The following is a 14,800-nucleotide window of genomic DNA, read 5'->3' as shown; positions in this document are numbered from 1 at the left end:
CACAAGCCAGGACTTAGTGGACTGAGCTATTGACGCCCAAAACTATGACACAAACGTATAAAATCCGAGGAAATCAATCGCAGTTTTTTCCCCAACAATTTCAATCATTTTAAATGTGTGTTTGTTATTCATTACAACCAGGTTGTCTGTACCTATCCTGTGTAACCGAATCACGGGTTTCCAGGCGGAGTCCAGCAGTCCACCATTACAATCGGCCTCTTCTTCGGAGTTAACAGTTCCTTTAATGCCTACAAACATTTTTTTCATTTTCAGCTTTTTCATAAACTCTCTCAAATTGTCAGCTGAAGACATTTTTATTCCCTGAACTAATTTGCTGCGAAACAAATAATATAACGACTTAACTCCACAAACAAATGTAAGCGGCTCTCGTGTTATTTGTTGATTCCGGCTTGTTGTCCGGGAGAAAATGTTCCGACTAGGAATTAATGGAATGTTTTGTTCCGTTTTTTATGGAAGAACGGTATAACTCTTCATTAAATTTGATAATCATTGTCATTCATCCACAAATCTAAGAATTTTTTTGAGTTAATAAGCAGCAGATAATAAATTACTTTTGTAAATTCCGAAACAAATACTAAAGCAATTGAAATAACCTTTTTCTTTGCGCATTGTAAAAATAAAGAGATATTTCACGGTGTTTGAGGTTGGAATACAGGTCAAGAAAATCCGTGCTTTATTTAACGGATAGGATTTATGAATAACCACGTTTGATTTAAATAATAAACAAATGGACAAATGCATTCCCAGTCGGAACTTTAATTGCGGGACACAGGGCGGAAGTCAACAACGGAAGTACCGCTAAGGATAGCTGTGTTAGATTTTTGTGTATTAAAATGAACTTTCGACAAATATGAGACAGAATTGATAATCTGCTTGTTAACTTGTGGAACCCCCTGTTAAAGAAGAAATACAGTTTTAATTTGATCAATTTGATTGTGCCGGTCCCAAGCCCGGATAAATACAGGGGGTTGTGTCGGGAAGGGCATCTGAAGTAAAACTTTTGCTAAATCAAAAATACAAATGAAACCTATGACTTCCATACCGGATCGGTCGAGGCCCGGGTTAACGACCGCCATTCGTGCTGTTCACCTACAGGTTGCCACAAAAATGTTTCATTGATTTTGGAGGAAATCCAGAAAAAGGGGTGCAATCAACATTATTTCTACTTTAAGTGGAGCCTGGTGGCAACAGTTCTGATGGGAAACACATTTTTTGACAATGAGGCAATAGTTGAATCAATGAGTTTTCTATAATAGTCTAAAGTTATGGATTTGGTCTAAATCATAAAAGTCTTCTTTGACCGATGGACAAAAAAAATCTTGTTGGGAAAACATGTTTTTCAGGTTGAATACAACATTCAATTTCTCTGCAGTCAGAAAAGTCCATTTTAGTCTTTATTCAAAGTCGTAAATTAATCAACACCGTCATCATGACAAGTATTTCTACAAAATAGGTTCCCGAAGACAAAACTATAAATCAAAGACAAAAGTATAAAATTCTGGACAAAGAACACATTATTACTTCTCAAATCAAGAGTGAAAGGTTCTCTACATGTTTTACATTTTACTTCCCACCTGCATGGACTCTCATGTGTTTTGTCAACATACGCTTAGAACTAAAATCTTTTCCACAAGTTTGACAGCTGTGAGCCTTCTCTCCTGTGTGTAATTTCACATGGGCTTTCAACAGAAAATACGACTTAAAATGTTCCTGACATATTTCACATGAGTAAGACTTCTCCCCTCTGTGGATTCTCATGTGACAAATCAAACTCCCATACCAGGTGAAACATTTCCCACATGTTTTACAACTGTAAGGCGTCTCTCCTGTGTGGATTCTCATATGAAATTGCAAACCCACATTCTGGATGAAACATTTGCCACATATTTCACACTTGTAAGGCTTCTCCCCTGTGTGGATTCTCATGTGAACTACCAAACTCCAATTCCGGGTGAAACATTTGCCACATGTTTCACATCTGTAAGGATTCCCCGTGTGGATTTTTATGTGGTCAGACCAGGATCTTTTCATTGTGAAACATCTGCCACATGTTTCACAACTATAAGGCTTCTCACTAGAATGAATTCTCATGTGTTCTGTATATGCACGTTTCTGTCCAAAGTCTGTCCCACATATTTCACACTTGTAAGGCTTCTCTCCAGTGTGGATTCTCATGTGAACTACCAAACTCCAATTCCGGGTGAAACATTTGCCACATGTTTCACACCTGTAAGGCTTCTCCCTTGTGTGGACTATCATGTGACGTACCAAACTCTCATTCCGTGTGAAACATTTGCCACATGTTTCACACCTGTAAAGCGTTTCATCTGTGTGGATATTTCTGCGTGGTAACAAATCACTGTTCAACCTAAAATCTTTTTCACATCTTTTGTGGAATTTCAAAGTGTCGCATGTTGTGGAACTGCTCTTACATATTTTACCAACATATGGCTTCTTACTGGTGTTACTTGTTCTCTGAGACTGAAACAGAGATTCAATCTCAACATCGTTTCTATTTATTTCTCCTATCTCATCATGGCTGACGGATACATGAGAGCTGTTAGAGATCAGCAGGTCAATGTTTGCTGCTCCCACCACAGAGCTGATAACCGGCAGGTTGTCAACAGACTCTGTCTGTGCTGCACCATCTTCAGCTTTCATGTACAGAGTCTGATCTTCACTGTGGTCATTTTCCTCGTGAGTAGGAGTCAATGTAACAGCATCAGTCTCCTGCTTCAGGACAAGCTGATCTCCCTCCTGACTGCTGTGGAGTTCCTCTAGTTCCTCTTTCAGGTGTAGAACCTCTGGTTCCTCTTTCAGGTGTAGAACCTCTGGTTCCTCTTTCAGGTGTAGAACCTCTGGTTCCTCTTGGTCCACACTGGACTTCACCTCCTGGTTCCAGAGCTGCTGGTCAGCAGGAACCTCCACCTCCTCCTCCTTACAGACATGATGCTGTGGACCATCTGGAGGAACAACAACGGGAATTGCACATTACTAATAATAAGAGGAAAAAGAAAGAAGGTAGAGTGACTGGCAGTTCTGTTCTGGTGCCTCTCATTTGAGCAGCTTGTGTGTTTGTGTGTGTGGGGGGGGTGCCCTGCTCAGGGGCACCTCGGCAGTGCTCAGAGGGTGAGCTGACACCTCCCACTGCCAGCTCACGCTCCAATGTTTTGATCCTGGTGAGTCTTGAAAGCGCGACTTCCGGTCCACAAGCCAGGACTTAGTGGACTGAGCTATTGACGCCCAAAACTATGACACAAACGTAGAAATCCGAGGAAATCAATCGCAGTTTTTTCCCCAACAATTTCAATTATTTTAAATGTGTTTGTTATTCATTACAACCAGGTTGTCTGTACCTATCCTGTGTAACCGAATCACGGGTTTCCAGGCGGTGTCCAGCAGTCCACCATTACAATCGGCCTCTTCTTCGGAGTTAACAGTTCCTTTAATGCCTACAAACATTTTTTTCATTTTCAGCTTTTTCATAAACTCTCTCAAATTGTCAGCTGAAGACATTTTTATTCCCTGAACTAATTTGCTGCGAAACAAATAATATAACGACTTAACTCCACAAACAAATGTAAGCAGCTCTCGTGTTATTTGTTGATTCCGGCTTGTTGTCCCGGAGAAAATGTTCCGACTAGGAATTAATGGAATGTTTTGTTCCGTTTTTTAAAGAAGAACGGTATAACTCTTCATTAAATTTGATAATCATTGTCATTCATCCACAAATCTAAGATTTTTTTTGAGTTAATAAGCAGCAGATAATAAATTACTTTTGTAAATTCCGAAACAAATACTAAAGTAAATGATATAACCTTTTTCTTTGCGCATTGTAAAAATAAAGAGATATTTCACGGTGTTTGATGTTGGAATACAGGTCAAGAAAATCCGTGCTTTATTTAACGGATAGGATTTATGAATAACCAGGTTTGATTTAAATAATAAACAAATGGACAAATGCATTACCAGTCGGAACTTTAATTGCGGGACACAGGGCGGAAGTCAACAACGGAAGTACCGCTAAGGATAGCTGTGTTAGATTTTTGTGTATTAAAATGAACTTTCGAAAATATGAGACAGAATTGATAATCTGCTTGTTAATTTGTGGAACCCCCAGTTAAAGATGAAATACAGTTTTAATTTGATCAATTTGATTGTGCCGGTCCCAAGCCCGGATAAATACAGGGGGTTGTGTCAGGAAGGGCATCTGAAGTAAAACTTTTGCTAAATCAAAAATGCAAATGAAACCTATGAGTTCCATACCGGATCGGTCGAGGCCCGGGTTAACAACCGCCATCCGTGCTGTTTACCTACAGGTTGCCAGTGGAAATTGGACTACTGTTGGTCGAAGGAGAGGAGGAAAGTGTTCGTAGGAAGAGAGAGAAGAGGAACGGCGAGAGTATAGGACTGAGAGCAGAGACATAAAATGTTGGAACTATGACAGGGAAAGGTAGATGGTTGGTTGACATGATGCAGAGGAGGAAGGTAGACATACTGTGTGTCCAGGAGACCAGGTGTCAGCTTCTTTTTCTGTTTGCAGCTTTGCACAAAAACACAAGTCAGATTTTCCTGAAGCAAATCACAAGTCAGTCGGGAAATACATCAAAATTGTTTTATTGAATTTTGGAGGAAATCCAGAAAAAGGGGTGCAATCAACATTATTTCTACTTTAAGTGGAGCCTGGTGGCAACAGTTCTGATAGGAAACACATTTTTTGACAATGAGGCAAGAGTTGAATCAATGAGTTTTCTATAATAGTCTAAACTTATGAATTTGGTCTAAATCATAAAAGTCTTCTTTGACCGATGGAAAAAAAAAATCTTGTTGGGAAAACATGTTTTTCAGGTTGAATACAACATTCAATTTCTCTGCAGTCAGAAGAGTCCATTTTAGTCTTTATTCAAAGTCGTAAATTAATCAACACCATCATGACAAGTATTTCTACAAAATAGGTTCCCGAAGACAAAACTATAAATCAAAGACAAAGGTATAAAATTCTGGACAAAGAACACATTATTACTTCTCAAATCACGAATGAAAGGTTCTCTACATGTTTTACATTTTACTTCCCACCTGCATGGACTCTCATGTGTTTTGTCAACATACGCTTAGAACTAAAACCTTTCCCACAAGTTTGACAGCTGTGAGCCTTCTCTCCTGTGTGTAATTTCACATGGGCTTTCAACAGAAAATACGACTTAAAATGTTCCTGACATATTTCGCACCAGTAAGACTTCTCCCCTGTGTGGATTCTCATGTGACGAATCACACTCCCATACCAGGTGAAACATTTCCCACATGTTTTACAACTGTAAGGCGTCTCACCTGTGTGGATTCTCATGTGAAATTGCAAACCCACATTTCGAATGAAACATTTGCCACATATTTCACACTTGTAAGGCTTCTCTCCAGTGTGGATTCTCATGTGAACTACCAAACTGCAATTCTGGGTGAAACATTTGCCACATGTTTCACATCTGTAAGGCGTCTCACCTGTGTGGCTTCTCATGTGAAATTCCAAACCCACATTTCGAATAAAACCGTCGCCACATATTTCGCACTTGTAAGGCTTCTCCCCTGTGTGGATTCTCATGTGAACTACCAAACTCCAATTCCGGGTGAAACATTTACCACATGTTTCACATCTGTAAGGCTTCCCCGTGTGGATTTTTATGTGGTCAGACCAGGATCTTTTCATTTTGAAACATCTGCCACATATTTCACAACTATAAGGCTTCTCACTAGAATGAACTCTCATATGTTCTGTTAATGCACGTTTCCGTCCAAAGTCTTTCCCACATGTTTCACATTTGTAAGGCTTCTCTCCAGTGTGGATTCTCATGTGAAATACCAAACCCTTATTCTGGGTGAAACATTTGCCACATGTTTCACACCTGTAAGGGTTCTCCCTTGTGTGGATTATCATGTGACGTACCAAACTCCCATTCCGGGTGAAACATTTGCCACATGTTTCACACCTGTAAGAAGTTTCACCCGTGTGGATTCTTTTGCATGCTACCAACTCACTGTTCAATCTAAAACTTTCTTTTGTGTGGATTTTCATGTGGAATTTCAAACTGTAGCGTGTTGTGTAACTGCTATTACATATTTCACAAACATATAGCTTCTTACTGGTGTTACTTGTTCTCTGGGACTGAAGCTGAGACTCCACCTCAGCATCTTTTCTTCTTGTTTCTCCTCTCTCATCATGGCTGATGGATACATGAGAGCTGTTAGAGATCAGCAGGTCAATGTTTGCTGCTCCCACCACAGAGCTGATAACCGGCAGGTTGTCAACAGACTCTGTCTGTGCTGCACCATCTTCAGCTTTCATGTACAGAGTCTGATCTTCACTGTGGTCATTTTCCTCATGAGTAGGAGTCAATGTAACAGCATCAGTCTCCTGCTTCAGGACAAGCTGCTCTCCCTCCTGACTGCTGTGGAGTTCCTCTGGTTCCTCTTTCAGGTGTAGAACCCCTGGTTCCTCTTTCAGGTGTAGAACCTCTGGTTCCTCTTTCAGGTGTAGAACCTCTGGTTCCTCTCGGTCCACACTGGACTTCACCTCCTGGTTCCAGAGCTGCTGGTCAGCAGGAACCTCCACCTCCTCCTCCTTACAGACATGATGCTGTGGACCATCTGGAGGAACAACAACAGGAGTTTCCCATTACTATGACTACAAACTAATAGTATGACACAAACGTAGACATGCCAGGAAATCAGTTTTGTTCGTTAATATATTGATTAATTGACCATCAAATCGTTTTGTATACCTATTCTGTGTAACTTCAATTCAGCTCTAAGGCAGAGATCCAGCAGTCGGCGTTGATGATTTCTCTCTTCTTCATTCCTTACTATAGTTTTTTTTAAAGTTCCAAAAACTACCTTTTCAGCAGCTGTTAGTCGATTTGTAACTAAATTTCCCAAAGAGTCACATGAAGACATTTTGTTTACTGAACTCACGTATCCTCTGCTTGTTTCTCCTCTCTCATCATGGCTGACGGATACATGAGAGCTGTCAGAGATCAGCAGGTCAAAGTTTGCTGCTCCCACCACAGAGCTGATAACCGGCAGGTTGTCAACAGACTCTGTCTGTGCTGCACCATCTTCAGCTTTCATGTACAGAGTCTGATCTTCACTGTGGTCATTTTCCTCATGAGTAGGAGTCAACATATCAGCATCAGTCTCCTGCTTCAGGACAAGCTGCTCTCCCTCCTGACTGCTGTGGAGTTCCTCGTGGGGGGGTGCCTTGCTCAGGGGCACCTCGGCAGTGCTCAGAGGGTGAGCTGACACCTCCCACTGCCAGCTCACGCTCCAATGTTTTGACCCATGCGGGTCTTGAACCGGCGACTTCCGGACTTAGTGGACTGAGCTACTGCCGCCCCAAACTATGACACAAACGTAAACATCCGAGGAAATCAGTTGCAGTTAATTTCCAACAATGTTAATTATTTGACAGTCAAATGTATCTGTTAATTCATTACAACCAGGTTGTCTGTACCTATCCTGTGTGACTGAATCACGGGTTTCCGGGCGGTGTCCAGCAGTCCACCATTACAATCGGCCTCTTCTTCGTAGTTAACAGTTCCTTTAATGCCTACAAAAAAATTTTTTTCATTTTCAGCTTTTTCAGAAACTCTCTCAAATTTTAAGTCGGAGAGATTTTTGTTCCCTGAACTAATTTGCTGCAAAACAAATAATATAACGGCTTAACTCTACAAGCTAATGCTAACGGCTTGAGTGTTGTTTGTTGATTCCGGCTTGTTGTCCCGGAGAAAATGTTCCGACTAGGAATCAAGGGAATTGTTTGGTCCGCCATTCGGGTGGTTTATGTTTGAATTAAGTTTAATAATTATTTTCATTCACCTACCAGTCTAAGTTTTTTCAAATTATTTAAAAAAAATTGTAAATTATTTTGAAAGAAGTAGAGGTACATATTTAAGCACTGATAGTGTGTTGTTGTTGTTTTTCGCACATTCTGATTATCAAGGCATATTCTCCGTTGTTTTATGTCGGAAGACAGGGCAAAAAAAATCTAACATTTTGTTTGAGGGATTGAATTTATGAATATCCAGGTTTAATTTAAATACTAAACAAATTGACGTTGCATTCCCTGTCGGAACTTTAACTGCGGGACACCAAGCGGAAGTCGAAAACAGTATCGTTAGTGTCAGCTGTCTGTGTTTTTGTGCATGAAAACAACTTTCGACAAGTACGAGAATCGATTATCTTCTTGTTATCAACTGGAACCCCCTGATGAAGATGGAATACAGTTTTAATTTGATCAACAGACAGAGAGTCCAAACTAAAGCTGGAAATTAACATTTTGATCAGAATTATCAACAAAACCCACATGATAAATTTACAATTGGAACAGCAATAATGAATCTTTTGAATTTTTCTGATTTAGACTGATAATTAAATAACGGAGGCTACCTAAAGGTGTTAAGCACGTTGTAACTGAGTTCCACTAAGTTCCAGTGTTAATTCTCCCTCATTTTCAGTTTTACTTAATAATTCAGAGCGGAAGTATGGAAAATGTCATAGGACGACATATCATTAGAACATTTATAATACTGTTAAATACTAATGATGCATGTCGTGTAGATTGTATAATGCTAAACCATATAAAACTATCAAAACAAGTAACCACTGGAAAAACTTTCTGATGGGATATTATATTCAATCATTTCCCTCTGATCAGAAAACAAAATAATTTTTAGGTTATTAATTCAAAATCAACACCATGATGATTCATTACAAAGATTTCAGCAAAGTAGGTTACTGAATACAGAACCAAACTTCAAATTTTAGACAAAGAACTCAGTAGGGACTGTATCAAACAATAAGTTATACTTAATAGTCATTTACGGTTGGTTAGGAACGTCTTGATGCGTATCCAGTTCAATCAAAACAATGTCCACAAGGAGGTTTCTCTTTTGGGTGATCTTCCAATTTCCTATGAAAAATAATTAATTTACAGATTTAAATGTCAAAATAATAGCTGGGTTTTATCGATACTGGCTTACGGTAAGAACAACGTTCCCCCCACCACCGTTCTGCTCATCTCAGCATCTCATGACAGCTGATTATCAAAACCTTTAACACTCGTAAAAGGTGCAGCAGCCAATAATACGTGAACAAGACATAGCATCAGGGCTCGAGCAAAAATATATAAATAAGGCCAACACACACACACACACACATACACACACACACACACACACATACTGGGGGGGGGTTGCTCAGGGGCACGTTCTTTTTTAACACGGCTTTCAACGAGAGTAGACGTCTTTTCTTCTTTTCTTCTGTTTCTCGTTATTGATATCTCTCGATATCTCGAGTTCATACATGTCCGAAAAAATAAACTACATACTCAAATAAAAAAATCAACAATGAAAAGGCTCCTGTAAACTCAATACTTTATTACTTTTGATCACTGAAGATGTCATTAAGGTGTGGAACCTCTGGTCCTCTTTCAGGTGGAGAACCTCTGGTTCCTCTTGGTCCACACTGGACTTCACCTCCTGGTTCCAGAGCTGCTGGTCAGCAGGAACTTCCACCTCCTCCTCCTTACAGACATGATGCTGTGGACCATCTGGAGGAACAACAAAAGGAGTTTCACGCTATTGTGTCTACAAACTAATACTTAGAAATAGAAGTACACTTTATTTATCCCCTTGGGAAAATTATTTTTTCACTGTGTGTACAGACCCCTGAAGCACACACACAAACACACACACAAGGGGCCTGCAGGCATGCAAAGTATATACAATGGGATGTAGAGTGATGGGCAGCTCTTTTCTGATGCGCCTCATTTGGGCAGCTTGTGGGGGGGTGCCCTGCTCAGGGGCACCTCGGCAGTGCTCAGAGGGTGAGCTGACACCTCCCACTGCCAGCTCACGCTCCAATGTTTGGATCCACGTGGGTCTTGAACCGGCGACTTGCGGTCCCCAGACCAAGACTAGTGGAATGAGCTACTTCCGCCCCAAACTGACACAAACATAGACATTCGAGGAAATCAGGTGACTGATTTCTTCTGGGTTCTCTCGTTCTATCTTGGACTTCATTTTTACCCAATTGCAGAAGAGCAAGAATTTTTTCATTTTTAGTGTACTTGTCATTTTATTTTATTATGTCCTTTGTCCTGGAAAGGAGAGGAATGAAGGTTAGCCGCAGTAAGACAGAGTACATGTGTGTGAATGAGAGGGACCCAAGTGGAAGAGTGAGGTTACAGGGAGAAGAGATCAAGAAGGTGGAGGATTTTGAGTACTTAGGCTCAACAGTCCAGAGCAATGGAGAGTGTGGAAAACAGGTGAAGAAGCGTGTCCAGGCAGGATGGAACGGGTGGAGAAAAGTGTCAGGTGTGATGTGTGATGGAAGAGTTTCAGCTAAAATGAAAGGAAAGGTGTACAAAACTGTGGTGAGACCAGCGATGTTGTTTGGTCTAGAGACAGTGTCACTGAGGAAAAGACAGGAGACAGAGCTGGAGGTAGCAGAGATGAAGATGCTGAGGTTCTCTCTGGGAGTGACCAGGAAGGATAGGATCAGGAATGAGTACATCAGAGGGACAGCACATGTTAGAGGTTTTGGAGATCAAGTCAGAGAGGCCAGACTGAGATGGTTTGGACATGTCCAGAGGAGAGATAGTGAATATATTGGTAGAAGGATGCTGAGTTTTGAACTGCCAGGCAGGAGGCCTAGAGGAAGACCAAAGAGGAGGTTTATGGACGTAGTGAAAGAGCACATGAAGGTAGTTGGTGTGAGAGAAGAGGATGCAGAAGACAGGGTTAGATGGAGGACACTGATTCGCTGTGGCGACCCCTGAAGGGAAAAGCCAAAAGCAGAAGAAGTCCTTTTGTTTCATTATAATCAATCTCTGATATGTATGAAATTAAATTATTAAAAGATGGGTTCTCTCTGGGCTTTCTGGCTTCCTCCCACATCCAAAAAACATGCGCTTCAGATGAATTGGCTGATCCCACATTAGCCGTAGGAGTGAGTGTGTGTGTGTGCGTGGTTGTGCAGCGCACTGGCATCATGCCCGGAAGAAAATGAATGAATAAATATGAAAAGTTGAAAAAACAAAATATTTGTACTTACCAAAACAGCTGTTCAAACATCTCAGATAAATACAAAATCCATTCTCCTTTCTTTCCTTAAGAACACTTCGATGACTTGGTCGTACAGTTTACCGGTGCGTTTTAATTCCAGCAACAAATCCTTTTCTATTGACATGGAGGCCAGTGCTGAAAGCCGCCTCTGTCCAGTCGTGTTTCTGGCGTATGTCTTAATCCGCTTCAAGGCTGAAAATGACCCCTCAACCGAAGCAGTGGACAATGGAATTGTCACAGCCAAAGAAGCCAGTGCATAGAGCTGTCCCATACTGTCATTCAGTTCTTTGCTCCTAAGAAAATCAAGGAGATCAACTGGACTTTTCCCTTTAAAATTACTCATGGCATACATTACACTCAGTTCTGTTTTTAGTCGGGGCAGATCAAACAGTGCTCCGTGACTTTGGGTCAAGCATGAAAAAGCCGTGTGTGGAAACTTTTTCTGGTATGTTTGAAAGTTCTGGGGGTCTAGAAGAGAGAGAAACAGTAGTTTTTTGTGGTCTTGAAATCGATTCCTTATCTGGCAAAGAACGTTGTTCAGAATGTTGTTGTGAAGTTGTTGGTAGTGTGTGCGGAGGTCCTCTTGCTGTGCCGCGCCCTGGCCTCCACTAATGCTTGGACCACCTGAGATGCTCACAGTATCTTCATACATCTGATCGAATCCACCCCTCGCTCGCTCAACTATGTCACAAAACTCTCTCACCATAACCAGGCAGAATTGCACATCCAATGTTTTTTTCTGAAGTTTTCCAAAGAGTACGTCAGCATGCTTAAAAATGACACCAAATGTGTTGAGCAAAAAACAAAACTCAAAATCATCCAGACACTTATTAAATCCATCTGCACAAATCACAGTGTCGTCGTCGTACTCATCGTGGTGTTCCAGTATGTGATCAAACAACTCCTTTAGTGCAACTCTCTTCTCAAGGACTGTATTCACCAGTCTTGATGCATTTTGCCACCGTGTCGGTGCAACATGAGGAAGACGCCGTTTGTCTATTTCATCCAGGAGCTGAGTATGCTTCGGGGATCTGGAGAAGAACGCAGCAAGGCCGTTCAGGTTGGCAAAAAAGACCTTGCATTCTCTGAGCTTTGAGGCCCCTTGAGTCAGCACTAAATTCAGACAATGTGCATGGCAGTGAATGAATAAGGCCATAGGTGCCTTCTCTTTCACTTTCGCTTGCACCCCATTTACTCCAGATGCCATCACTGCTGCGCCATCATAAGACTGTGCCACAACTTTCTCTGGACAACACTCACATTCCTCAAGAAAGGAAAAAACGATAGCAGCAATGTCATCAGTTCGCCGGCCACCAGATACATCCTCATATTTGACAAAACGCTCCTTGACACCCGATTCTGTTACGTAGCGCAGGACGAGAGCGAGTTGTGCAGCGTCACCCACGTCTGTCGTCTCATCCACCATTACAGCAACAAAAAGTGCTTTTTTGATTTCCGCTTTGATCTCTTCTCCAATCACTTCTGAAATAGCATGAATGAGGTCATTTTGTAGTTTGACAGATGTTCCAGTAAACACTTTGTTAGTGGACAAGTGATAATGCAGGTCTGTGTCCTGCTCAGCAAGAAAAGAAAGAAGTTCCATGTAGGTACCTCTGTTTGTGGACTTAGCGCCTTCATTGTGTCCCCTAAATAAAAGTTCCTGTTTCCCCAGGAACACGACACAATCAATCAGCCTTTTCAGTATCTCTCTGTTCTTTTTCACCATTTCATTGTGGAGCTCTCTCTCCCTGCGTACCTGTTCATTAAGCTGCAAATCCACTCTGGTGTCCCCAAAAGTTTTTAAAAGCACCGTAGCATACAAATGTCCAGCCGTGCTTTGGTGTTTCAATGCTGCCTTGGTTAAACAACTCAAGTTGACAAATCCAGTGTGGCTCCAAACACCAGATCGATCCTTTGCGAACAAAAGGCATTCCCAGCAGAATAATTTGCAGAGTCCATCGGAGCCAGTCAGCCATGGGTACCGCTCGTAATTAGTTGTCTTGAAATGGCGGACAAACCCTTTTCCGGCCTGGGACATGTTAGCAAGTTCAGGGATCGGACGACCTCGTTTCACAAGAGCTAGCTTCTCTTCAAATGTGCGTCTTGAAAATGGCCTTGCGAGTATATCGGCGACCAAATCTTCGTTTTCGCCTCCTTCAGCCTCTGTGGGAGAAAAAAACAAAGTAGATTTTTTAGGTTCACTGGCCTGTAGATTCTTTCGCTAAAGCTCTGCGCTCTAACCATTATACGACTCTTGTGAACTGCGTAACGCTGCCTTCTCAGAAGTGAGGACACGTATGTCAGGTCAATGTGAGGCCAGCTAGAAGGCTGTACAGTCACCAACTCATGATATGATTGGCTATCGCATCAGTCTATTAACAATACGTGCCCGTTCAATCAGTGCATTGACGCCTGCATTGTTGATTCTGAGGCCTCAAACAGATTTCATACAACTTGACAGGTTGAACCTGGAAACATAAGCTAGCTGAATTCTGATTGGATAAAAACTTTCCAACCTAAACAGACCGCTGACCCAGTGTTGGCCCATCTCATATTATATCCCAATGTGCGTGTGTGTGTAATATATATATATATATATATATATATATACACACACATATATATACACATCTTTTCTGCTTGTTTCTGTTCTCTCACCATGGCTGACGGATACATGAGAGCTGTTAGAGATCAGCAGGTAAATGTTTGTTGTTCCCACCACAGAGCTGATAACCGGCAGGTTGTCAACAGACTCTGTCTGTGCTGCACCATCTTCAGCTTTCATGTACAGAGTCTGATCTTCACTGTGGTCATTTTCCTCATGAGTAGGAGTCAACATAACAGCATCAGTCTCCTGCTTCAGGACAAGCTGCTCTCCCTCCTGACTGCAGTGGAGTTCCTCTGGTTCCTCTTTCAGGTGTAGAACCTCTGGTTCCTCTTTCAGGTGTAGAACCTCTGGTTCCTCTTTCAGGTGTAGAACCTTTGGTTCCTCTTTCAGGTGTAGAACCTCTGGTTCCTCTTTCAGGTGTAGAACCTCTGGTTCCTCTTTCAGGTGGAGAACCTCTGGTTCCTCTTGGTCCACACTGGACTTCACCTCCTGGTTCCAGAGCTGCTGGTCAGCAGGAACCTCCACCTCCTCCTCCTTACAGACATGATGCTGTGGACCATCTGGAGGAACGGCAAAAGACTTTTCACGCTACTGTGACTACAAAGTATTACGATGATACAAACGCACACATGGGAGGAAATCAGTCGCAGCTCATTTTCCAATAATCTGAATTATTTCAGTCAAATTTATCTGTTTGTTATTCATTACAACCAGGTTGTCTGTACCTATCCTGTGTAACTGAATGACGGGTTTCCAGGCGGAGTCCAGCAGTCCACCATTACACCCGGCCTCTTCTTCGTAGTTAACAGTTCCTTTAATGCCTACAAACATTTTTTCATTTTCAGTTATTCGTCGCTTTTTCACAAACCCTTCCAAATTGTCAGCCGAAGACATTTTTGTTTCCGGGAGTAAGTAGCTGCGAAACAAATGATATAAAGACTGAACTCTACAAGCTAATGCTAACGGCTCTGATGTTGTTTGTTGATTCCGGCATGTTGTCCGGGAGAAAATGTTCCGACTAGGAATGAAGGAAACGTTTTATTGTTCCGATTTAAAT

The 14,800-nt window shown here is 41.7% G+C and overlaps 2 protein-coding genes and 1 long non-coding RNA gene across 3 annotated transcripts; all 3 read right to left on the bottom strand.

Annotated features, from left to right (window-relative positions):
- Window positions 1-1,170: 1,170 nt before the first annotated feature.
- On the bottom strand, window positions 1,171-2,770 carry LOC137601039 (zinc finger protein 480-like). The gene has a single exon (XM_068323021.1). It carries the CDS (start codon window positions 2,680-2,682, stop codon window positions 1,585-1,587), a length of 1,098 nt encoding a protein of 365 aa, XP_068179122.1. The 5' UTR covers window positions 2,683-2,770; the 3' UTR covers window positions 1,171-1,584.
- A 1,386-nt stretch (window positions 2,771-4,156) lies between these two features.
- Window positions 4,157-6,380, bottom strand: LOC137601032 (zinc finger protein 502-like). Its single transcript, XM_068323016.1, has one exon. The coding sequence runs from the start codon at window positions 6,356-6,358 to the stop codon at window positions 5,087-5,089; it is 1,272 nt and encodes a 423-aa protein (XP_068179117.1). The 5' UTR covers window positions 6,359-6,380; the 3' UTR covers window positions 4,157-5,086.
- Window positions 6,381-9,426: 3,046 nt separating this feature from the next.
- On the bottom strand, window positions 9,427-14,241 carry LOC137601083 (uncharacterized). The gene is made up of 3 exons (XR_011037021.1): window positions 13,794-14,241; window positions 11,125-13,298; window positions 9,427-9,619 (listed from the first exon to the last, which is right to left on the bottom strand). It is a non-coding gene; the product is annotated as an uncharacterized lncRNA (long non-coding RNA).
- Window positions 14,242-14,800: the final 559 nt, after the last annotated feature.

The sequence above is a fragment of the Antennarius striatus genome, chromosome 9 (assembly GCF_040054535.1).
Source record: "Antennarius striatus isolate MH-2024 chromosome 9, ASM4005453v1, whole genome shotgun sequence".
Lineage (NCBI taxonomy): Eukaryota > Metazoa > Chordata > Actinopteri > Lophiiformes > Antennariidae > Antennarius > Antennarius striatus.
This window is presented reverse-complemented; position numbering and strand designations above follow the sequence as displayed.